Genomic DNA, 25,832 nt, shown 5'->3' with positions numbered 1-25,832 from the left:
TGTGCCCTTGTAATGGCATCCAACTGTCCTGATTAAATAATCTGCGTATTATAGAAATATCAGCTTCAGCCAGTTATAAAATAGCAAAACAAAAGCAAAATGATCCTCTACTTATGTGAGGAAGAAATAGGATATGAGATATATAATCTTACCATTATTTTGCCATTCAAAACCTCTGGCATTGACACAGATTCCAGTGAACACTGCTTCCATATAAAGAATACATCTAATTAAACATACTGACATATTCATAGCTCAACTCCCATTCCTAATGCAATATTGAACCTGCTGCCATGTCATGATCCTTGCTCCATTTAGCAGCAACTAAAAGTGATAACTCAGAGCCCACCCAGCAACAGGGCAGCCTTCTTATAAGCCCAGAGAACTCGAGGCCAATCCACAACAATAGACAACAATATCACCAACCTCAAGGCTACACTCCAAAACAGCATGTCAATTTAGTATCAGTTAGGTAAAACAACATGTAAATCCAAATCTGTTAGAAGAAAAATTCCAAACAGCATGTCAATTTAATGTCAAGGGATGATCCATTGATGAGGCTTACCTCCTTCTGCAGCTTAATTGACAAAATCTCTGATTTTTCCCCAAGCTCAGAGAATACCTTTCCAAGAGCATCTCCTTCACAAGTGCCAAGAAGTTTGACTGCCTTCCCAAAATCTGACAGGGATTGCCCCAATTCTGTGGAAACACAATAAAAAATTATGAATGAATTTTATTTGATTTTATTCAAATATTAGAACAAACAAAGAAGAAAGCGGAATAAATGAAGACAATCCACAAAATATGATTTAAAGTAAGTTTGAAAAACTGGCACACCACAGAACCAAAAAAAATAAAGTCCTTAAATACCTCTGTGTCTCTTTACTAGGCGATATGCATGCTTCTGAGCTTCAGCTAAGTGATCTTCAAGCTCAAAGATATATTGTTTCAGTTTCTCATATTCAGGATTCGATTCTTCAACTGGTTTTTCCTTTCCAAGTACAACAGCACTTACTTTAGATTGTACATCCTGTCAAAAATCATAGAGAAGTCATATGGCAGATCATTCATCTTTTCAAATGGACATCATTCCCATTTCAGTGCCCCTTGCAATCCCAATTGGGAGCCAATGCAGTCACTTCACAGAGAAAAGATGACTGACTCAGATAACTGATGAGCTCTCTAATAGCAGAATTGTGCCCTTCGATTTATAAGATTGGTGCAAGGACTGGGGGACACTTTTTTTAAAGTGAACAAAATTCTTAATCAGTTCAATTTGACATATTAATAATAGGACTATTGAACTATTGAGTGAGAAAGGTAATTTCAAGATCCACAGCATAGTTAGACTCTTCATCCCATGTACTATATCGCTATTCCACATATCATTGCTCATTATCATGTACATAGCATATCAAACGCATAACTAAGCATCTTCTGGGGGAAATTAAAAAACATCATGACCACTAACAGAGTTGGTCTGTTTATGGAAACCTTATTGATTGCAGGTTCATCGCTTCCCAGTCCCAACAAATTGTACAGCAGGGCAGAAAGAGAATGTCCAAAATTCTCCAATGTTTTGTGAAATCATTTTAACATTAGATTATGGAATATTATTATTGGCCTACTAATCATTCGAACATTAGATCATCGAATAGTAGTTATTCACACACTCTATCATCATTCAATAACAAGGATGTGTTTACTTTTTAACCTCAAGTTACCTTGAAGATTTGCATCAAATCAGCTGGCTTCTTCTTAAAAATACCAGTCTCTTGAGATCTGTCCCTTTCCATTGTCTGCAAAATAAGGCAAGAAAATGACATCAGATTGATGACAGTGAAGAAAATGACATCAGATTGATGACAGTGAAGAAAATGACATACTGACACTGCTTCCATATCAAGAAGACTAAGAAACTGTAGCTTAGGGAGTGATGCAAGAGGATCAATCTCAACCAAATTCGTTAGTTGATTGTTAGTGAGAACCAAAGTATGCAACTTGGGCAAGAACTCTGCAAATCCACAAAACAGATCATATTTGAATGATTGTAATTGCATAAGCATGTCACCTGCTTTGAGTGTATGAGAATTTTGTCAAACTCCCTCTTCTCAGCAAACGCAGAAACAACTTTTGGAGTCACTCTTGCTTTAATGTAAATTTTCAGTGCAAGGTCATTATCCACTGTCTGCAATAGAAACAGGATTCATTACATCAGAAATTCCAATAGAACAGATCTGATAAATAATATAGAACAAGAAACTTTGGGAAATTATTTTCAATTCAGGTAAATTTTTGTAAGTATAGTTTAAACAATGAGTAAATTTGAAACAGAGAGATTAAAAATAAAGGATTACAGAAAAGTTTTGTATAAGAACTATAGCACAATAAACATCATGGGTGTCCTCGAATCCTCCAAATCAAACCTTCACAAGATCTCCAAGCTCCTCGCTACATTCAAGTTTGTCCTCTGCCAACCAATTCTCCAAAAGATTCTTTTTGTTCTGATTTACAAAAAGACGAGATAGTTCCAATGACTCAAAATCATTGAGCTTTCCCCTAGTTAAAAGAATTCCAAAGTACTGCAGCAAATGAGGTGTTTGCCCAGCTTGCACTGGAACACTCTGCAAAGCATAAAGAGTAAATGAGGGCCTTGACATTTACACCTTCTGAAGACAAATGGTTAGGGCTGATATCATGTTAATAAAACCTGAAATTTAGCAACAGTGTCAGAAGTGCGCAGAATTCCCTGCGGTGACTCTGCAGCAAGTTCCGCAGCCTCCTTATACTTCCTCCTCCCAACCAACCCATCATCTGTAATTGAATTAATGCTTGCCAAAAATTTGGATTGCTGGGCTCGCATTTTTTCCTGCATATCAAATGTAGTGAGATTTTAAAAGACATTTCTAACAAGGGCTTCACTAGGTATTGTTCCGTCATTGATTGATCCAACCTGACCCAGGGCAATTTTGGAACAGTTATCATCCATATCTGTTGTTACTAAAACAAGAACATATGAACCAACCACAATCTAGTCTAAAAGTAAGAATATACTAGTCGTTACCTTCCCTTCAACATGCATGTCCGACAGGTGCAACTTCACCCACATTCCGCAAACCATTCACTCCACACCACATGTTGCAGAAGTTTCACATATCACAACTGCTGATTCAGCAAGTTCTTCATAAGATGGATTGGTAGTATGCACGCCTCACAGCAACATCGCAGCAGCCGCAGCAAGCATCAGCCACCACGGCAGCAACAGCAGCCAGCAGAATTAAAGATGAAGCCACTTTTTCTTTCTTTTGGGAACAAAAAAAGAATTTGAAAACAAGTTACTGCAAATGAATATAAAAAATGCAAGATAAAATAAGACACATTGACACCCTATACTTTTTTCCTGATGATTAAAATATTGTCAGCCTAACCATCTAAAACAAATTCAATCTTAGCTTCTCATGACCTATTATTACTTAGCAATTCATACTACACCTAAATCCTAATTGATCCACTTCCTGAACGTGTATTTCTAAGTAACCTGTATTTCTCTGTAAAACATTCCAAAAAAACCTTTACATAACATTGCGTAAAAACTAAACTGAACATATCATAACAATTAGTAATGTAACCAAATTAATGTCAAATGCATTTCAATATCCCAAATTTTATTCAAATATCCAACTATACTAAACATAAGAATCCTAAAATGCGTCTAACTATATCCAACAATCCCAAACATAATAATTCCAAAAAGTATATAAACATTCAACAGAAAAACCTATAAAACGAAACGAAGAAAAATTAAATGAATGCCAACGTGCAAAACGATATATATCACTACTGAACCACGAACATCCATCACCAACCTGTGAACAAAGGATAAAAACATGAGTATTTTATTAATGCATTAACTTCAACAATAATATACAAATATAGTTAAAATTAATCAAAAAATTGTTGTGAAGCTATTGTTTTATCAAGCTATTGTATACAAAGGTTGTAATGCTAGGATTGTAATACAAAGTATATATAATTTTATATTGTTGACACATGTTAGAATTGGTTAAATAAAGTAAATGAATTTAATGAGGTGTCAAATTTACCTCTATTTCAACCGAGAGAAGTTTCATCCTCCCTTACACCCGATGCATCCTCCCCGACATTGTTGCTTGGAACTAACCCTGGAATGTTTGCTAGATCTATCCCATTTTTTGCTGCCAACATTTGAATGATAGTTTGCATTGTACTCATGTTTTGAGCCTGGTCAACTAACTGCTTTCCTTGGTCAGCTAATTGTTGTCGCTGGTCAACTAACTGCTGTTGAAGAACAATCACCTCGGAGTTAGGAGCCTCAAAATGTGTAGAAGATGAAGTACTGTCCTTGCGGATCCCGTATCCCTTCAAGAAGACCGACCTCTTCCCAAGTACTTCTCTGGAAATCTGCTCCTCAGACAATGGATGTGTGACACTAGGTTGAGATTGCTCAGCGATCTTTGAAACCATAGTGGCCTATGAATGAAACATAAATAAGCTTAAAACATAATATCAAAATGCAACCATTTATTATTGAAATTGAAATAGTTATGGTTACATGATGTTCCTCAGCTGTGTTATTTATCCACACTCCCCCATGCCGGTGACGTTTGTGGGTGTCCTCGAATAGTTTCGTAATAGTCGGTTTGCTTCCTTGTACCTTTCATTTCATTAGATTTTATAGTCAATCAAAAAATTCTATATTTATAATTTAGTATGTTCAAATTTGTAAATCTACACTTACAATGATAGATGCTCGCGATGCAAATGATCTCGAGCCGCTCGTATGATTATACTTCACACAACCTCTCGCTTTCATCGCATTCTCTGACTTTACCTACAAATTAAAAAAAAAAATTTGGTATTAATATACAGGAGGATGTTACTTTAGTAAATATTTTTATAAATACCTTCCAATCATCAGTTTCCCACAAATTGTCAATCATCCATTCCCAATCATCCTTTGTACAAGGATATAGTATCTGACTTTTGAGGTCAGATACATTGTCTTTTTTAAGGGATTTGTAGTGTGTGTGTAATCTACTTTTCCATTCACTGTACAAAGTTTGGCACTTTTGATCAATAATACATCTCACATCCACATCATTATTGTAGTCCCCAAAGTCAAAAGTTTGCTGCAATTGGAAATAATAAAATTCAATATATTTTATATATCATTCCGATTAACATAAATAACATGTTAAATATATAACACATATATTTCAAATTACCCCAACTCTTGTAACAATGGACTCTCTTAACCCAAAGGCAATTTCTAGCCATCCATCATTTCGAACTGGGGCATGAACTCGAATTTGTTGACCAAGAGCAGCTGCTAGCGGTGTGGCGTAATCCCCTTCTATTGCTTTGGTCAAACGGTTAAGTGTAACGGGTATTCGATCACCACGTTCCTTTCTAATCTTCTCCACATTCTTTCCTTGGGTCGGTCCTCGTACATGTTTCTTGCCCAAAACTGGAATTGATGCTACTATGACCAAAATTTTATTCAATTTAGTCGACATAAAACATGAATGCACTAAATAAATATTGAGATAAGAAATTATCATTTCATTTAAGTGGTCATTTATTTCTCACCTCCACTGTTAGTCACAGTACATGGACTTGAAAGGTGGTTAGGTTGAGTGGCGGAGGTAGGGAGCTGATCGGGCCTAGTATGTAAGGCGGGAAGATGGATAGGTTGGGACGAGACCTCAGGTGTGCTCTCTGAATGATTAACTTGTGCAGCTACAGGTCGTCTCGGAAGAGTAAGTGTATCTTCATCAACAGTACTTCTCTTTTCCCTAGGTGTTTGTGAAGCTATTAGGCGAGCTGCACACCTATTTGTTTTCCTACCAGGACCCATATGAATATCCTGACATAATAGAAAAAAGAATTGTTAGTACATTTTCAATAATTTAAGGTTGCTTAATAAAAAATAAATTTGAAATAACTAAACATACCACAAGTAACAAGTGAAAAAAATAGAGAAATTACTTTTTAAACACACATTTATTACCTCAATCACTTGAGAATCAAAAGGCTCGCCATTATCACTTGAAGAACTTAGTCCTTCATCATCATCAAGTGGTTGATAGTCCTCGTCATTATCAGTTTCACCCACCTTTCTCTTTCCCACCCTACAACTTTCACTATTGTCCTTTTCAATAGAACCAAACATTGAATTCTTGAGGGACTTTATCCCTAGAGCATCAAATCTGATTTTATTTTTCTGGATTGTTTTTTTCCTATCCTTCTCATATTTCGTCATCTTCTGGACTAAGCCGCCGGGCTTAAGAAATGATTTACCGTTTCTGGACATCTTTGTAACTGTACATATGGCATATAATTAAATGAAATGAAATAGAGAAACAATGCTATGAAATTTGAAAAACAATGCCATGCAATGTAAACCAAGCAATTTATTATTAAATTATAACACTTGTCCATATAATTAAAAATTAAACACTACATATCATAATCTATATCAAGATCTATATCAAACACTACATATCATAATCTATATCAAGATCTATATCAGGATCTACATCAACATCAGGTTGTCTATGCAGTTCATCATCTTCATCATCATTATACTCTATGATTGTGTCGTCCTCGTCATCATTGTGAACTAAATTCTCTGCCATTAGTTGATCATTGAAAATGATCTCAGGATCCATATCACCCCTGCTGTATTGAACATCATTATCTTGGATCACTACCCCAACACCATCAGTGGTTTCTTCCTGTTGAAAAGCATCATTAGAGACATCATTCCGCTCTGGTATATCCCATACTCCCCGATGCTTAACACGTTCAACGACTCTCCAATTTTTGCCTTTGCTGGTATCATTGACGTAGAATACTTGTCATACCTGACTAGGTAGAACAAATTGGTCATCTTTATACCAAAGTCTTGTAACATCAATACTTGTGACATGTTCATCGGAGTATATTCTATTCTTGTGACCGGTGTCATACCATTCACATTGGAACAAAACCACTGTACCCCCATGCAAGTATTTCAATTCCCATATTTTGCACAAATAGCCGTAAAAATTAATTTGGTTCCCATTATGGTCCCCTTCTACGACCAACCCACTATTTTGGCAGGTACGACGATTTTCACGGTTTCTAGTATGGAATCGAATTCCATTGTAGATGCACCCAGAATAAAAGTCAATTACCGATCCAGGACCATTTGCTAATGACCACAATTCGTCAGTTGCTTCAGGTGACCCTTTCGTTCGCAAATCATTCATCTACATAAAACACCATATGACAAGTGTACTAAGTTAATGTGAATTGAAAGTTTCAACAATTGTATTCAGTTATTTTCTTTAGTATATCTTACACGATTTTTGAACCATTTTGGAAATTCTTCTCGTTGTACCCGAGTTATGTCACGTCCTTGTAGATTATGTAAAATATTCTTCTGCTCCCTACCCAAGGAAATGTGATATACGTAATTAACTTTGAGAGTTCGAAACAAAATGGAACGATTATGCATAAAAGTAATTAAACTTAAATACATACTCAATATATGGCTTCACCTCAGAGCTATTGTACAACACAAACCAGTGAGCCATTTCTCGTTCATTTTGTGAAGGGTCAAGAGCCCTTGTGATAGGTGAGAATAGACGAGCATTTTGGGTAAAGACCTCCATCCCGGGACCACGTTCACCACCATCATCATTTCGTTTAGGTTTATCAATCCCTTTTAAGTACATTGAACAAAAAGCAAGACACTCTTTCACAATGTAAGCCTCAGCGATAGAACCTTCTGGACGTGCTCTATTACTGACATACCCTTTCAAAGTCCCGAGAAACCTTCAACAAAAATGGACAATGAAAATTATGCTTCTTGATGCAAGAAAATTACTTCTTAAACATTAGTCTTTTATGGGTGGATTTTTGTACAATAGTTTAGTTATAACAAATTAATAAATAGCCATATGTTCATAATGATTACCTTTCAATCAGGTACATCCATCGATATTGCACCGGTCCAGCAAACATGGCCTCACGGGGCAAGTGAACAGCCAAATGGACCATCACATCAAAGAAAGCTGGAGGAAAAATTTTCTCCAACTTGCAAAGTATGAGCACAATTCGTTCTTCCATTTTTTCCAAATCAGTCTGCCTTAATGTTTTTGAGCACAGTTCTTGGAAGAAGTTGCCCAACTCAAATAGTGTTGTACAGATCTCCTTGTTCACAAAACCACGCATGCCAATTGGTAGAAGTCGCTGAAGCAGGACATGACAATCATGGCTTTTCATGCCTGATAATCTTCCATTTTTAGAAGTCACACATCTTGAGATGTTTGCTGCATAGCCATCTGGATAACTAATCGACTTCAAGAATTCACAAAAACCATCTATTTGTCGAGAATCCAATGTGTAGGCTGCCCGAGGCTTTACAACGGATCCGTTATCTTTCCTCTGTAGATGCAATTCTTGCCTTATGCCCATTTCTTGCAAATCATCACGTGCTTTGTACGTGTCCTTGTTTTTCCCATCTATGGCCAACATTGTTCCGTAAAAGTTTTCACAAATATTCTTCTCAATGTGCATGACATCAAGATTGTGTCGGAGGTTTAATTTCTTCCAATACGGTAGCTCCCACATTATGCTTTTCTTTGTCCAATTCAATTCTTCAGACTCTCGTGGTCTTTTCTTGTTGGTAGGATCCTTTCCAAACTTGACTTCCCGCAATTGATCCAATTGAGCCATTACTTTTTCCACCGGTAAATCCAAGGATTTCTTTCTAAGCTCAGTTAAACCATCAAACTTCTTGTCTTTCCTCCAAAGGTGGTTATCAGGCAAGTAAGCTCGATGACCCACCCACCCAATCTTACCGATCAACCCGCGTGACAATGGATTATCATTACAAGGAGGGCAAGACAAATAACCTTTAGTTCTCCATCCAGATAAGTCACCATACGCAGGGAAGTCATTTATGGTCCACATTACAGCTGCATGCATCCGGAAGGTCTGTTCAGTGGAGGCATCGTAAGTCATCACGCCATTCTCCCATAACTCCTTCAACTCATCAATCAATGGCCTTAGGTAGACATCAATATCAGTCCCTGGTTGATTACGTCCAGGAATAAGTAAGGACATCATGAAAAATGGGGCCTTCATACATCTTCAAGGTGGGAGGTTATAGGGCATGAGTATGACAGGCCACATGCTATAGGAAGTGCTCATGTTCCCAAAAGGGTTGAATCCATTGGTGGCTAGGCCCAACCTAACATTGCGAGTCTCCTGGGCAAACTCTGGATAATGCAAATCAAATTCCTTCCACTCTTTACAATCAGCCGGATGCCTCCCTACACCATCATCCACACGCTTATCACTATGCCATCTCATGTCTTTTGCCGTCTTCCTAGACATGTACAATCTTCTCAACCTAGGTGTCAATGGGAAGTAACGCAATATCTTGTGAGGGATCTTTTTACCCTTGCTATCATTTACTCTGTACCTAGATGCTTGACATGTGGGACATTTTTCCAAGTGAGCATTCTCCTTCCAGAATAGTACACAATCATGTTTACATGCATCGATGAGCTCGTACCCCAAGCCCAAGTCACGTAGCAACTTCTTGCACTCGTAAATTGACCCTGGCACCACGTGGCCTTCTGGTAGGAATCGCCTTTGTATCTCCAAAACCTTGTCAAAAGACTTATTGCTCCACCTATTTTCTACCTTCACATGTAGCATCTGAATAACGAATGATAACAAAGTATCTGAGTTTTTGCAACCTGGGTACAAGCAACATTGGGAAGCATCTAACAATTTATCAAAATGCCGTACATCCTCTCTTTCTAGAGTATCACCCTCCATAAAATTCCCCCTCTGATAGTCCTCTATTAGTTCATCGTATTCATCTTCATCCTCATCATTCTCACCATTGCTTTCATCAAGGTTATTGTGTTCTGGAAGTTCACCGTGTTCTAACCAAGTGGTGTATGATACTATCATCCCACTTATGAGCAAATGAGCCTTCACACTATCATACTCCTGCTTATAAAAGTTACAACAATTGATGCATGGGCACTTAATCTCTCTAGCCTCACCCAAATGAACCTTTGCAAATTCAATAAATGAGTTCACCCCATCTATATATGGCTAACTGAATCTATCAGAAATTAACATCCAACTCCTGTCCATGTCTGATCATAAGATAGTAGTTAATATCAATAGGACACAACCTTTTATTTTTTATTTTTTATTTTTTATTTATTTATTCTTTAAACATGAAGACAAAGTAGTTAATATAAGTGTAGAGTGACACATCATCGTCAATAAAGGTGCATCTACCTATAGGCTTTTTTAATTTTGTATCAAGGTTTCGACCAACAAATCCTTTAAAGTTCTATTATATCTGCATATATTATGTATTAAGTTAAGTGTTTTTTACATTTATCAACAAAAAAACAAGAAAATATATATATATTTTTAATGTCTGTTAAATGGTAAAAGGCAGCTAGCATGGCAATGTACCATTCCAATTCATTCCAATATCTTTCTTAAAGGACATTACCTAATGGGCTCCTACAAATTAAGGGCATAGGGAAGGAGTAAGGGTGGCTACAGGCCTAACCTCTGTAATATTTGTGAGAAGGGACTACATTTTTCAATTCCAACCCATATTTTCATACACGGGAACTCAAGCATTTACCACTACACCAATCAATACCCCCTCTTTGATGAAACTTCTATGTTTATCTAAAAGGGATTTTCAGCTCTCCTAAAAAGCCCTAGCACAAATTACATCCAGCCACTGCCTCTAAATTTTCTATTAATGAACCAATTGAAAAGTCGGGAACCAAAGTGACACAAACCTCAAACTATAGGGACCGTTAGTATAATTCGCCCAAGATAAAAAAATCAAAAATAAAAAGTGCACTTTTGTAGTACACCCCAAACACTCTCTTAGCTTAAAAAACCATAAAAAACTAAGCTATTTAAACTTTTTTTGGGCTGTCAAGAAGAAAATAAGCTAAAAACAAAATAAGTGGAACCAAACACCCTACAATTTTAGGTACAACTACTAACGCATGTGTTTTCAAAATTTAAACAAAATAAGTTGCAAATAAGTGGAAACCAAACAGCCATTTTATATACAACTACTAAAGCATGTGTTCTCAAATTTTAAATTAAGTTGGTTGCAAATTTTAACTACTAAAGCATGTGCTTTCAATTACTACAATGTATTTATGCTTTTATATTCACATTCAAACACGTAAAAAATCAGAAGTTGGCCCTTAAGCTTTATGGTATAATATCTTACTGCATCCTCTATTTCTAACATTACATTGTCTCCAGAGTGTTCTTATACTGGATGCAATAGACCATTTCCTTTGTGAGACAGAATTTCAACTCCTGAATAGGTGCTTCAGTGAGCAAGGCTACATGAAAGAGAATCCCAGTAAGCTTTAGCATGGAAGTGGGTTACTTAAGGTATGACAAATAAGCCACCTCTATGCCCTGGGGGCAAGGATGAAATGTCAACACTCATAGTAGGGGCACTAACAGGCTCAGAATTGGTGACTTGTATTGGGTTTAAGATGGAACAGATTTTAAAGCCTCTCTTATTCATATGCACCAGTAGAAGTGTTCTTATTTTATTACCTTACATAAATAGTCACTGTGGGTTCTTATTAATATTTGAAGTAAGAGGCCCACTGAGAAGATGAATAAATTCCTGGTGAATGGGCACAGGCATCCTCTCATACAGAGGCAAATCCATGTTCTAACCTAAACGTTTGATGTGGATTCAGGTTAGGTGTTCATTAAAATTTCATATCCTTTTAGTTTTGCATTTCAAAATGATATTGTACTGGACAACCCGTAAAGGCCCCATCTTCCCAACTCAAGCATGGAATTTGTTTGGAAAAAGCATCCTTCAGAGAACCCCAAAATCTAAATAATAGAAGAAGTGAAAATAGACAAACATAGATTCATTTAAGAAATTGAGAGAGACAAGCAGGGGCATTGAGATACAAAGCAAAAGGGAACAAACCTGTAATGGGAGACTGATGCACCGATCTCGCACGGCAGCAGCAAACGGCACAAACCCTACGATCAAGAGTGAAATCGTGAGGGAGAGAGAACTACGATCAAAAGTGAAATCGTGAGGGAGAGAGAACTACGAATTCTGAGATAAGGATGTAAAAGAGTGAATTGTGGCGATTGATTTGGGGAGATTTGATGAGGGAAAAAAAAAAGGAGGGAATTTTAAGAGGGAAATGTCACCGCTGATCCCCAATCTTTACCTGCTCTACCCCAAAAAAATAAATAAAATAAAATATTCAAAATAATTTTTAGATTTGTTTTTTTTAAAAAAAATAAAAATAATTTCAGAGCAATAAAAATTAAAATTATATTTTTAAAATTTTAAAAAGTATTTATGACCTAAAAGATTAAAAAAAAACAAAAAAAAAATTTAGATTTGTTTTTTTTGAAAAAATTAAAAATAATTTGAAAGCAATAAAAATCAAAATTATATTTTTCAAATTCTAAAAAGTATTTATGCCCTAAAAGATAAAAATATACAAAAATAATAAGTTTTTTTTTTCACCCAATTTTTTTTTTTTAGTTTTTTAGGGAAAAAAAATTTGAAACTATTTTCTGAAAAAAAAACAAACATATTGAAATTGATAATCTAACCATATTCTTTGAAAAAGTTTAAATTATCTCAAATTAATCATATCAACTGAAGAGTGTGTTTGGGCTCAATGGATTCATTTTGTGATCTAATTCAATGATTATTTTAATTTTATAATTCAGTAACTAAAATATTTAAAGCTCTTTCAAAAATTATAATCAAAAACACAAATCACTAAATCACATCATTCCACTAGCAAAACTTTTGCCGACGAATAGTGTCATCGTCGCTAAAGGTTAACTCTTTGCCCACGCCAACTTGTCGTCGCCAAAAGTAAGCACACTAATAGCAACGCTCATTGTGTTGCTAAAACATAAGCCTCGTAGGTAAAAGTTTTGAAATTTTGGTGCCAACCAAAAAATTTGGCGCTAAAATAATGTTATGCATTTTTAGCGACGGCAACAAATTGCGTCGGTAAAGGTATACTTTTACCAACGAAATTGATCACTGTGTCGCCAAAAATATACTTTTGGCGATGAAAAATTGACGTCGTCGCCAAAAGTAGTCGCCAAAAGTGCAATTTCTTGTAGTGAATTTAAACCATGGTATGAACATAATAACTTAGATATTAAGATTTTAAATAAATTATTTACATAATCCTAAAATTTGTGCAATTGAACAGAATACTCAATAGGGATGTTTAGGTCACTTTTCAGAAAGAATTTTAGAAAAATAAGATGTAAATAATCCTGTAAAATTTCCAGCAATCTTTATGACACAGGTTTGTCACATTTCCTTACATTAATTCCACGCTTAATGTTATAGATCAAATCCATAATCTAAAAATTTATCATGAAACTAGACTTCTCAAATTACATCTTTTAGTTAGAAATTACTAGATTTGGCTTAGTATAGAATTTTAAATAAATTTTCAAATACATAGTAAAATCTGTCTCACAGTTTCAGATTTAGTTAAAATTTTGTATAAATTCGTAGAAAGCTCAAACATTGTTGCCAAACTTTCAGGATGAACTAGACATCATTATCAACAACTTTGTGGAAGGAATCATCTAAAAATTTTGAGTATAAAATTTTCTAAAAATTCGGGCAACATTCTGGCAGATTCAAAACATATTATTTTCAACACAGTTTCAGATTTAGTTAAAATTTTGTATAAATTCGTAGAAAGCTCAAAAATTGTTGCCAAAATTCCTGGATGAACTAGACATCATTATCAACAACTTTGTAGAGAAATCATCTCGAAATGTTGAGTATAAAATTGTCTAAAAATTCGGGCAACATTCTGTCAAATTCAAAACAGATTAATTATTTTCAATCTTCTCTTTAAATGTATAAACTACACATGCAAGCTTATTTCTTTACAATAATAAGATGATTTTAAGACTATCAACATCTTCAAACACTTGATATACACATCACAAAATTCCTACACATATATATATATAAAATTTCTATTTATGAGTAGTCATTTTAATCACAAGGACATAATTTGAAAAACTTCACTAATAAAAAGAAATGAGAGGGTTGAGAGGGTTTTCTTACTTAGTTGTAGGGTTGAAATGGAATAATGAAATGATAGGAAAATATAGAACATCAACCTCCTCCTCTTCTTTCACAAGAATTCCCTGTATTTTTTTTTAATTAGTCTTTGAATGAACACAGTGCGTATAAACACGTGTGTGGTATGAATTTATAGAGCCACTTCTCTGAGGCTCTCTCTCTCTCACACATTCTTTTCATTAATAAATCTATTCACTTTCTCCAAGTTCTAAAAAATATGGCTTTCTCCAAATTCTAAGAAGGATGATGGGTTATGGTTCCCATACCACCATGCAAACAAGCAGGTGGCATTGCCACGAAAATTTCTTCTTCTTTTTTTATTTATTTATTTTTTTTTTATTTTTAACTAATAATTTATAACAATAATTATTGAACATCCACAAAATTTTTATTCTTAATAAGGTCTTTGTTAGTGATTGAATTGGGTTAATTTAAAACTACTTTTTTTTCACACTATTATATATTTTAGGTAGATTTTGAATAACATTAATTAATTAATTAATTTATTTATTTTCTTTTAAGAATAATTTAAATATGGGTTTTCACAATCTACCCTCCTAAAAAAAATTTTCGTCCTCGAAATTAATTCGTACCTTTAGACTCGAAAAGTTGAAAGTAATTGGCACGCATCATATCTTCTCGCTCCCACATTGACTCTTCGTCCCACGATGTCTCCAGAGAACTGGAACCAATGGTATAGTTTTACCTCGTAATTTCTTCTTGCGACGATCTAAAATTTTGACAGGCTTTTCTTCAAATGTCACGTCTTTATCAAGATTAATTTCCTCCTAATTGATGATGTGAAAAGAGTGTGGCTCGTATTTCCGTAGCATAGAGACGTGGAAGACATTATGTACTCCAGCCAGTTGAGGTGGTAGAGCCAAATGGTATGCCGCTTCTCCTATTTTGTCCAAGATTTCGAAAGGCCCAATGAAGCGAGGTGACAACTTTTCCTTCTTTCCGAAATGAACAACGCCTCGACGAGGTTGTATTTTCAGAAACACATGATCTCCAACTTTAAATGCTAAAGATCTTCTCCTTTGATCTGTATAGCTTTTCTGCCTACTCTGAGCGGTCTCAAGTCTTTGCCTAATTAGTTTCACCTTCTGGGTAGTTTCTTGAACTAACTCTGGCCCTAAAAGAGGTGCTTCTCCAACTTCTGTCCAACGTATTGGTAACCGGCAAGGCCGTCCATACAAAGCTTCATACGGTGCCGTACCAATACTTGCTTGAAAACTGTTATTGTAAGAGAATTCGACTAGTGGTAAGTGTTTCTCCCAACTACCCTTAAAGTCCATCACACAAGCTCGAAGCATGTCTTTTAAAGTCTGAATTGTTCTTTCTGATTGACCGTCAGTTTGAGGGTGAAAAGCTGTGCTAAAACACAACTCTGTATCCAAGGCTTTTTACAGACTTTGCCAGAATTGTGACGTAAAACGAGAGTCACAATCTGACACTATTGAGACTGGTACTCCGTGCAATCTAATGATTTCTCGAATAAATAATCGACTTAAAGATTTGAGTGTGCCTGCTGGTCCTATTGGTAGGAAATGTGCCGTCTTAGTTAATCGGTCAACCACCACCCAAATGGCATCATGGCCTTGCGGCGACCAGGGTAATCCCGTTACAAAATCCATTGTTATGTGTTCTCATTTCCACTTAGGTATTGGTAAAGGTTGGAGTTTCCCTGCCGACTTTTGATGTTCTGCCTTCACTTGCTGACACGTCAAGCACTTAGATACGAATTGAACAACGTCCTTCTTCATTCCACTCCACCAATATTGTCGCTTAAGATCCTGGTACATCTTGTTTCCTCCCGGATGAACTGCAAAAACCGAATGGTGAAACTCTTTAAGTACTTCCCCTCTTAATTGTTCGATGTTTGGCACAAAAATTCTACCTAAATACCTTAAACTACCATCTTGATGGAGTGTCCAATCCGGTGAAGATTCCCCGAACACTAATCGGGCTTTGATGAAGTCCGCCTCTTGATCAAATCTTTGGGCTTCCAACACTTTGGTAAGAAGTTGGGGTGTTGTAACTATTGTAAGCAACCTACCCTTCCCATTTGGAGTCTCAAGTTGTAACTTAAACCCATTCACGGTGCTTACCATTTCCCATTCTTTAATTGATATGTTGGCTACATTCTCTCTTGTCTTTCGACTTAGTGCATCTGGTGCAACATTAGCCTTCCCGGGATGATAAGACCAGGTGAATTGGTAATCTTCAAGGTACATCATCTAGCGTTTCTGCCTCATGTTCAAATCTCTTTGTGTGAACAAGTACTTTAAGCTTTTGTGATTGGTAAATATCTCAAATTTTTCACCATAAAGGTAATGTCGCCAAGTCTTAAGTGTGTAGACCACAGCCGCCAATTCCAGATCGTGAGTAGGATAATTTTTCTCATGATTCTTCAATTGTCTTGATCCGTAAGCTACTACCTTCCCCTTTTACATTAACACACTACCTAATCCTTCCTTAGAGGCATCACAATAAACAGTGTACCCAATGTCACGTTCGGGTATGATTAATATAGGAGCGCTTGTCAGTCTCTTCTTGAGTTCTTGAAATGACTGCTCACACGTTTCGTTCCATTCAAACTTTACTCTTTTTGCATTAGGCGTGTCATCGGCTTGGCTAATTTGGAGAAATCTTGAATGAATCTCCTATAATAACCTACTAATCCCAAGAAACTACAAATCTCAAACGTATTCTTAGGTTGTTTCCACCCCATTACTGCTTCTACTTTAGCGGGATCCACTGATATTCCTGATTCAGACACAACATGACCGAAGAATTTTACTTCCTTCAACCAAAATTCACATTTGCTAGCTTTAGCATATAATTGGTTCTCTCTTAGAATTTGGAAAATAGTTCTTAGATGTTGCTTGTGGTCTTCCTCCGATCATGAGTATATCAAAATATCGTCAATGAATACTACCACAAATTGGTCCAAATAGGGTGTAAAAATTTTGTTCATTAAACTCATGAATACCCCAGGCGCATTCGTCAAACCAAATGGCATTACCACAAACTCATAGTGGCCATAACAGGTTTGAAACGCAGTTTTGGGTGTATCTTCTCCTCTGACACGAAGTTGGTGATATCCCGACCTAAGGTCAATTTTGGAAAAACATTTTGAACCTCTTAATTGATCGAACAAGTCATCAATTTTGGGTAAAGGATATCGATTTTTAATGGTGGCTCGATTTAGTTGTCGATAATCGATGCACAATCTTAAGGTTCCATTCTTCTTCTTTGCGAATAATGTTGGCGCTCCCCAAGGGGACGTACTTGGTCTGATGGACTTTTATTCAACAGTTCTTGCAACTGTTCCTTCAATTCTCGAAGTTTAGCTGGCGCCATACGACGTGGTGCTATTGAAATTGGTGAAGTCCTAGGTTGAAGCTCAATCGTGAAATCTACGTTTCGTTTTGGGGGTAATCTCGGTAATTCATCAGGGAAAACGTCAGCGTACTCGCACACCACATGGAGTAATCCTGGATCCTTTCGATTTTTGTCTTCCAAAATTAAGCTTGCCAACCACCCAGTTAGTTGATCATGCCATCGTGACTTGCGACACGATGGAGCTAGGGAATCTTGTCTATCTCCTTTAAATTGAACTTTCGTGCCGTTAAGGGAGGATGCTGTCACTGTCTTACAGTAACAATCAATAATGGCTCGATGAACTGACAACCAGTCCTTTCCTAGGATGACGTCAAAATCAGACATATCCATAACTCTTAGATCACATATCAAATATGAACCAGAGATTTCTAGTTCACAAGACTTACATACTAGATTTACTTGGGTTTGGCCTCCTAAGGGTGAAGTAACACTTATAGCTATCTCTAACGTTTTGGGTTCCAAACCCAAACTTGACACACATGCAGTAAATATAAAAGAATGCGAAGCTCCGGAATCGAACAATACTTTAACCCAAGAATTCATAAGGATTAACATACCTTGAATTGCTGTTGGGTTACCAACATCCTCTTCTCCTTGGAGAGCATACATTCTTTCTGCCGCCTGTTGATTAGTCCCTCCTGGTTTCTTTCCATTTCCAGCTCCTTGTGGTTGTGTTCTTGGTCGGCCTGCATTCCTAGAGGCTTGTGGCTGCCCCTTGTTGACCTGAGTATTTTGAGTAGGCTTAGAACCTTGCCCTGGCTAGCATTTGTTGTATTGTTGTGCCCCTCGCTGATCCGTAAAATACTCCCCACCCTAAGGACACTCACTTCGACGATGCCCTTGCTGACCACATTTGAAACACTTTCCTTTCCACTCACTTACAAAGTTTCCTCCTTGCTGGTTTCCTCGATTCTGTCTTTGTTGCTGCTGCAACCCTCCGGCATAAGGTGCTGGCGCAGGATGGTCTCTGGAGTTGCGGACTGGGCCCCTTCCGCGTGGTTGGTTGCTGTTCCTTGATCGCTGATTTTGAATGCGTTCGGAATCCGCTAACTCCCGTTCCACAATTAAAGCTCGATCCACCATTTGAGCATAGGTGGAAAGCTGCACTACGATCAATCTTCCTCTAATGTCTGTGTCCAAGCCCCATTCAAATCGCCTAACCTTATCCTTTTCATTTGCTACTATGGCTAAAGCGTACCGTGAGAGAGCTTCAAAACGGTTCGCATATTAAGCGACTAACATTTTTCCTTGTTTCAGTTGGAGGAACTCTTAAATCATTTCTTGTCTTAGCGAGTTAGGAAAATACTTTTCCATGAACAGATCTTCGAACTGTCTCCAAGTTAATGTCTCTACTTGTTGAGTACTTTTGATCATTTCCCACCAATGATCTGTTTCCCTTTCCATTTGAAATGCTGCCATGGTCACTCTATCTTATTCATTTCGGATGTTGGAAGTATCTAGCAACTTCTTAATTTGTCTTAACCAAGCTTCAGCTTCATGGGGGTTTGATCCACCAAGGAATTTGTGGGGACGTAGCTTTTCAAATTTTGCTATTATTTCTGATTTGTTTTGATCTTGGTTTCGGGGTGGTATATTGCCTACCCTATCAGCAATCACACATATAATTCGAGTGACATCGCCATCAGACACTCCATCACCATTACCGTTGTTATTATTTCTTGTTCGTCCAGCCATTCTGCATGATGAGATTTTTTTTCTTTTACTAATTCATGATTTGTTCATTTATTATTATTATTATTATTATTATTATTATTATTATTATTATTATTATTATTATTATTATTATTATTATTATTATTATTATGTGCAAGGATAGTAAAAAAAACACTTCATTTATCAGATTAGATAAGCTACAATTAGCAAAATACAAATAAACCAAAGGAAAAGACTAAATAACATACTACGGGCAAAAGATAGCCCCTACAATCCGAGTTTACTCCTACACTCACAATTCTAAACTAGGCAATTTTATATGTGAGCATACAAAACAATCGGTTAGCCTAGTTTATAATTCCCTTAAGACCCCTTAAAATAGCCAAGGAAAGTCTCTCCACACAAGGGCTTCCGGCTCCCATGTGGCTTGGAAAAGCCCCATGAATCACCACAGCACCCTCACGAAGATAGTAGTTTCGCACACACGATGCCCTAGCAGCTGCACCGGCTCCTCCCGATAGGTCCTCCAATCTCTGAAGTCCACTGACCCATCTCTCCTCACAATTCTGCTTGGGTCGGGCATGATATACTGAAGGCTCCAAAAATCAAAAAGGCCGCCCACCCTATCGGTGAAACCATCCGGGAAGGGGCCTAATTGATATACCCAGGGAGTTTCTTGTCTTAGAATCTGGACAGGTCCGATATAGGTACCAACCCAACTCTCATCTTTCCAAGCTTAACCTCCTAGGAGATAAAATCTGACATATACAAAAAAGCCAATCTGCAACCCGTTTCGTACATCCCAACCCTCAATTGTGGCTCTTACATCTTCAGTGCTCTCCTCGGTATTGCCTTCTATAGACTCATCTTCAGTGTCTGACTCAATCACAATAACCTCCAGGGGGTTGTATATTGGTACAAATCCTTCAGACTCAGGTTCAGGCTCAAGTTCAGGATCAAGTTTAGGGTCAAGCTCAGGCTCAGATTCATAGTCTTTTATAGGCATCTCCACTTCTTCACTTGGGTCAGATTCTATGTCATAGTTTTACACCAAATTTGCCTCGTTAGAGTTAATGTCTGATGACCCTAACATCCTACAATTAAAAGATTCTAACTTAGTTAAGTCACCGAAAATTACAAGCTAACGTAAGGCTTTCTTAAATGTAAAAATAATAAATTACTACCCATGGCCCAAATGTTCAAACCTAAGCTCTGATACCAAACTGTGACGCCCCATTTTTCTTTTGGAACATCATAAAATTTAAATAACAATATCTTGGTAGATAAAGTTTTAACTACTAATTAGGAAATTTTAAACTCTTACATAGTCAAAGTCCAACCACAAAATAAAACTACAAGTTCACACACAACGTCACAACATAGTTAAATACTAATACAAGAAATGATAGGATTTTTTATTTTGATAAAATCTTGACTCTAAGTTAACCAAGGTTCGATATTAGCAGTAGCTCCAATTTCAGCCTCAGTCCCTTCCTCGACATAATCTGGCATGAAACGCCAGGGCAACAAAATATATTCCATGAGTTTTGCAACACAGTAAGAAAACATAACCAACCTACCATTTTTTTTTGAGATAAAACAATGAGATTATAAACACGAGATAATAATATAATCATAAACATAAATTACAACCATTAAAACAATTCAAATAATGTTAATAATTTAGGTGACCTTTGAAATCTCACTAAAGAGGTTTAATTTACTAACCACTAAGTCATGGCCACGGTTAATTTAGAAACCCCCCCTTGGTCAAATATTCAAGAAATACCAAAGATGCCTACACCCGGAGTTATATACCCAAGCCGTGACATCCATGGTTTGCCCCAAGGGAACGGTCTACCAGGGGTACGTAACTTCCCTGCGTGCCACCCACACATCCACCCTTATCCCAAAACTAAATACCGATAAGGGTTCAAATAAGCCTCGTGCCATCTTAGGGTTTCGCGACACAATTTACTTAAAACTTACTAAAAACCAGGGCTCACCCCGAATACCCGGTATTAACCCTTTATCAGTAACTTTATATATACCATGAGTCATTTCAGTTAATTTATATATTAAACACAAATTATTCAATTCTCAATCACCATTAATGTTATACCAACTAAAAAAAAAAACTCCCAACATAAAACATTATACATGTCACACAATAATAATTAAATGTACAAAATTTAATAGACAATTAATTTAAACTATGGTATGAACATAATAACTTAGATATTAAAATTTTAAATAAATTATTTACATAATCCTAAAATTTGTGCAATTGAACAGAATACTCAATAGGGATGTTTAGGTCACTTTTCAGAAAGAGTTTTAGAAAAATAAGATGTAAATAATCCTGTAAAATTTCCAGCAATCTTTATGACACAGGTTTGTCACATTTCCTTACATTAATTCCATGCTTAATTTTATAGATCAAATCCATAATCTAAAAATTTATCATGAAACTAGACTTCTCAAATTTTATCTTTTAGTTATAAATTACCAGATTTGGCTTAGTATAGAATTTTAAATAAATTTTCAAATACATAGTAAAATCTGTCTCACAGTTTCAGATTTAGTTAAAATTTTGTATAAATTCGTAGAAAGCTCAAAAATTGTTTCCAAAATTTCTAGATGAACTAGACATCATTATCAACAACTTTGTGGAAGAAATCATCTTGAAATTTTGAGTATAAAATTCTATAAAAATTCGGACAACATTCTGGCAGATTCAAAACAGATTATTTTCAACACAGTTTCAGATTTAGTTAAAATTTTGTATAAATTCGTAGAAAGCTCAAAAATTGTTGCCAAAATTCCTGGATGAACTAGACATCATTATCAACAACTTTGTAGAGAAATCATCTCGAAATGTTGAGTATAAAATTGTCTAAAAATTCGGGCAACATTCTGGCAAATTCAAAACAGATTAATTATTTTCAATCTTCTCTTTAAATGTATAAACTACACATGCAAGCTTATTTCTTTACGATAATAAGATGATTTTAAGACTATCAACATCTTCAAACACTTGATATACACATCACAAAATTCCTACACATATATATAAAATTTCTATTTATGAGTAGTCATTTTAATCACAAGGACATAATCTGAAAAACTTCACTAATAAAAAGAAATGAGAGGGTTGAGAGGGTTTTCTTACTTAGTTGTAGGGTTGAAATGAAGTAATGAAATGATAGGAAAATATGCAACATCAACCTCCTCCTCTTCTTCCACAAGAATTTCCTGTATTTTTTTTTTATTTGTCTTTGAACGAACACAGTGCGTATAAACACTGTGTGTGGTATGAATTTATAGAGCCACTTCTCTGAGGCTCTCTCTCTCTCTCTCACATTCTTTTCATTAATAAATCTATTCACTTTCTCCAAGTTCTAAGAAATATGGCTTTCTCTAAATTCTAAGAAGGATAATGGGTTATGGTTCCCATACCACATGCAAACAAGCAGGTGGCATTGCCATGAAAATTTCTTCTTCTTTTTTTTTTTTATTTTTATTTCTTTTATTTTTAACTAATAATTTATAACAATAATTATTGGACATCCACAAATTTTTGTTCTTAATAAGGTCTTTGCTAGTGATTGAATTGGGTTAATTTAAAACTACTTTTTTTTTACACTATTATATATTTTAGGTAGATTCTGAATAACATTAATTAATTAATTTATTTATTTATTTTCTTTTAAGAATAATTTAAATATGGGTTTTCACAATTTGGCTTGCCTTGGAGTACTAGGTGAGCACTTATTGTTTTAGCATATCACATATTATGTTTGTGTTATCATATCGAGCATAATTTCTATGAGGCTAATTGCTTAAATGATATGCCTGTTTGAATGTCTGTAGATGAAGGCTAATTGCTAAAATTGGGACAAGTTGATCAATGTACAGATGAGTATCAAAAACATTTTCAAACAAACATGCAATCAAAGTGTTCTAACTTTTGCAAATTAGTCTATACTTATGTACAACAAATAGTAATAGTAGTCTAATAAATTGGAATAAGAGCATATAATGTAAATAAGAATCACATCATGATTGGTAGAGGCCGATCTTTGATCAGGCGAGTGGAGTGCTCAATTCATGACCTTCCCCTCTTGTACCTAAGTTCTCGAGCCGAGACACTTTGGTGATGACGGATAAGTGGCCTTTGGCACGAGTCTCGAGTTTCCTAGATTTCCTAAAAATATGTAGGTGGCGACTCTGAAATCTAGCAATGCAGTCCATTTTTAGTATTTTTTTATTGAAATTGATTTTTTGAAAGAATTTCCAGATTTGGACACTTTTTGCGTTTCCACTATTTCACATTGCACTTGTGAAATCAGATTTAGAACCACGAGTGTCCAAACTGTAGGGCTAGTCGTATCCGAAAGGAGCACGGAAAGCAAGCTACAGTTTCTGTCATTGGGGATTTAGAGAACTTGACTTGAAATTTATGATGTGAAATTTTATCTATACTTATATGTTCTTTGCATTGCATTTGCATGGTTACTTTAAGTTACTGTGTTTTCCATCTGCTATTCCTGGACAGTTTGCCGAAGGCTTACCCAAGAGGCTTGCCTAAAAGCTGACCAGTCATGGGCTCTGCCATGTTGGAAACACAACTCTTGGATCTGGATTATTACTGTACCGCTTGATCCTCCTCTCACTTCTCGGTATTAGGTGTGAGAGGTATATTAGGTAATCTTCCCAAGGTGCCCTTTCGACCATTTGATCTAGTTGCATATAGTGAAGCTATAGTGACTATTCCAAATTAGGATAGGATGCCACCCATATGCAGGATGTTGTAAGACTCATTGATTCAAGTAATGTTGCCTAGATCATGTCAAAAATCTAGGACAGGGTAACCCTACCCCCCTCATAGGGGTGTTTTGGTTCTTTCTGTAATACCCCTGTTCCGTAGTATGCTAATTGGTCCTTAAATTGAGTATGATTATGTGTTTACCATGATTTTATGTGCCATTATGTGAATATATGTGATTTTGAAGTTTTATCTGTTCACCGTAGGAATATCTGTTTGAATAATCAGCTTTGGAAATTAAATTGAGGGCCTTATCGGCCACAGAACCCGAAATTGAATACGCCATTGTGATTGGCATAATTTTTAAAGCCTACGGTGAAATTTAATTGAAAAATTGATTTAGACCAGATTAAGTTGATTAAGTTGGTAAAATGGGTGCCCAATTACTCTCTATTATTATATTATGACTTGGTGGGGCTTGTTGTATATGAGCACTACTCAATCAAACTCCCTCTCTAATTCTCACTTGGCTGATATACACTCTAAGGAGAGGAGAGGGCCGGCCATTAGAGAGAGAGAAGAGAGAAAAATCTGTGTTTGATCTTGAGGGCTTGGAATTTTGAAGTCCAACTCAAATTGGACCATAGATTGAAGAATTGGACTTCTAGGTAAGCCATTGCCTCTTGAAATCATGAATTGAACTTGTAATCTTGTGAGCTCAAAGTATTTTTGTAGTCAAGAGCATGATTGAAATTGGTTTTGTTGAGATATGATCATACATACATAAGATTACTTTTGAATTGCCATAAGTTGCAAAATCTAACATGTATCATATTAATTAAGCAAGATTTGAAGTTTGATCATGCATGCAAGCTTGGTTTTGTTGAGCTTTATGGGAATAGGCACCACTTGCATCTTTTGAATTAGAAATGAAGTCAAGATGGGCATGCATGTTTGAATAATTGAAGATGGGAGCTTGAAATGCATGAATATGTGTGATAGAATTGGATTTGGTGCCAATTTGAGACATGCAAGTGTGTAATCCTTGAAATTGAGCTCCATAATAATGTGTTTTGGTGTTTGTACCATGTTAGTATGATTATATTTGAGATTTGAACCTTTGCATGCAAGAATGGTAGCTGGGAAATTGAATTGAAGCTCAAGAACACGATCTGGAATTTCCAGAATTTTGACTTCCGCTCGAGCGGGGGAAGTGCCGCTCGAGCAGAGAAATCGAGCTCCTAGCATTTTCTGCAGACATGGTTCCCGCTCGAGCAGGGAAGTTGACGCTCGAGCGGGGAGCTATGTAGACAGGCAGTCCGCTCGAACGGCTGAGTTCACGCTCGAGCTGGAATTGAAGGTAACCAGTACTTTCGCAGACCTAAGGGTCCGCTCGAGCGGGGAAGTCCACGCTTGAGCGGGGACCCTATTTTCTGAATTCCTGTTTTTGTATTTGTGTTCTGTCTTCCGTTCTCTTTCACTTGCAAGCACTCTTAGGCATATGTTAAGCATTATAAATGAGTTAATGAGGTAATAATAAAGCCTAAAGAGGAATATGTGAATTAAAGAACGGATTGAACTATTAGTGACCCTTTTGTATTCATGAAATGTGTAGGGTCAAGTTCCAGGGCAAATCCACAAGCCGATCACTGTGAGTAATATCAATATTCGAAAGTTTGTCAATGTCCAATTGTTATTCCCTTATAAACTTTACGAGTTGTTAATTGGGATTGTGGACAAAAGTCCGACAGGAATGAA

At 36.2% G+C, this 25,832-nt stretch overlaps 1 protein-coding gene across 1 annotated transcript; it reads right to left on the bottom strand.

The window, feature by feature from the left end:
• Positions 1–6,536: 6,536 nt before the first annotated feature.
• On the bottom strand, positions 6,537–9,153 carry LOC114304269 (uncharacterized). Its single transcript, XM_082923681.1, has 5 exons — positions 8,003–9,153; positions 7,567–7,860; positions 7,385–7,472; positions 6,906–7,292; positions 6,537–6,776 (listed from the first exon to the last, which is right to left on the bottom strand). The coding sequence occupies exons 1-5, from the start codon at positions 9,151–9,153 to the stop codon at positions 6,537–6,539; spliced, it is 2,160 nt and encodes a 719-aa protein (XP_082779807.1).
• Positions 9,154–25,832: the final 16,679 nt, after the last annotated feature.

The sequence above is a fragment of the Camellia sinensis genome, chromosome 4, assembly GCF_055761805.1.
Source record: "Camellia sinensis isolate YWXY chromosome 4, ASM5576180v1, whole genome shotgun sequence".
Classification (NCBI taxonomy): domain Eukaryota; kingdom Viridiplantae; phylum Streptophyta; class Magnoliopsida; order Ericales; family Theaceae; genus Camellia; species Camellia sinensis.
Note: the sequence above shows the minus strand (reverse complement) of the source record. Positions and strands in the feature narration are given on the sequence as shown.

Bases quoted from the DNA above. Each gene is read 5' to 3' on its own strand.
- LOC114304269 (XM_082923681.1), bottom strand. From the start codon at position 9,153: ATGTCCTTACTTATTCCTGGACGTAATCAACCAGGGACTGATATTGAT. The intron at 7,861-8,002 runs GTAATCATTATG...TTTTTGTTGAAG, and splicing joins TGGATGTACCTGATTGAAAG to GTTTCTCGGGACTTTGAAAG. The intron at 7,293-7,384 runs GTAAGATATACT...TGTTTTATGTAG, and splicing joins CAAAATGGTTCAAAAATCGT to ATGAATGATTTGCGAACGAA.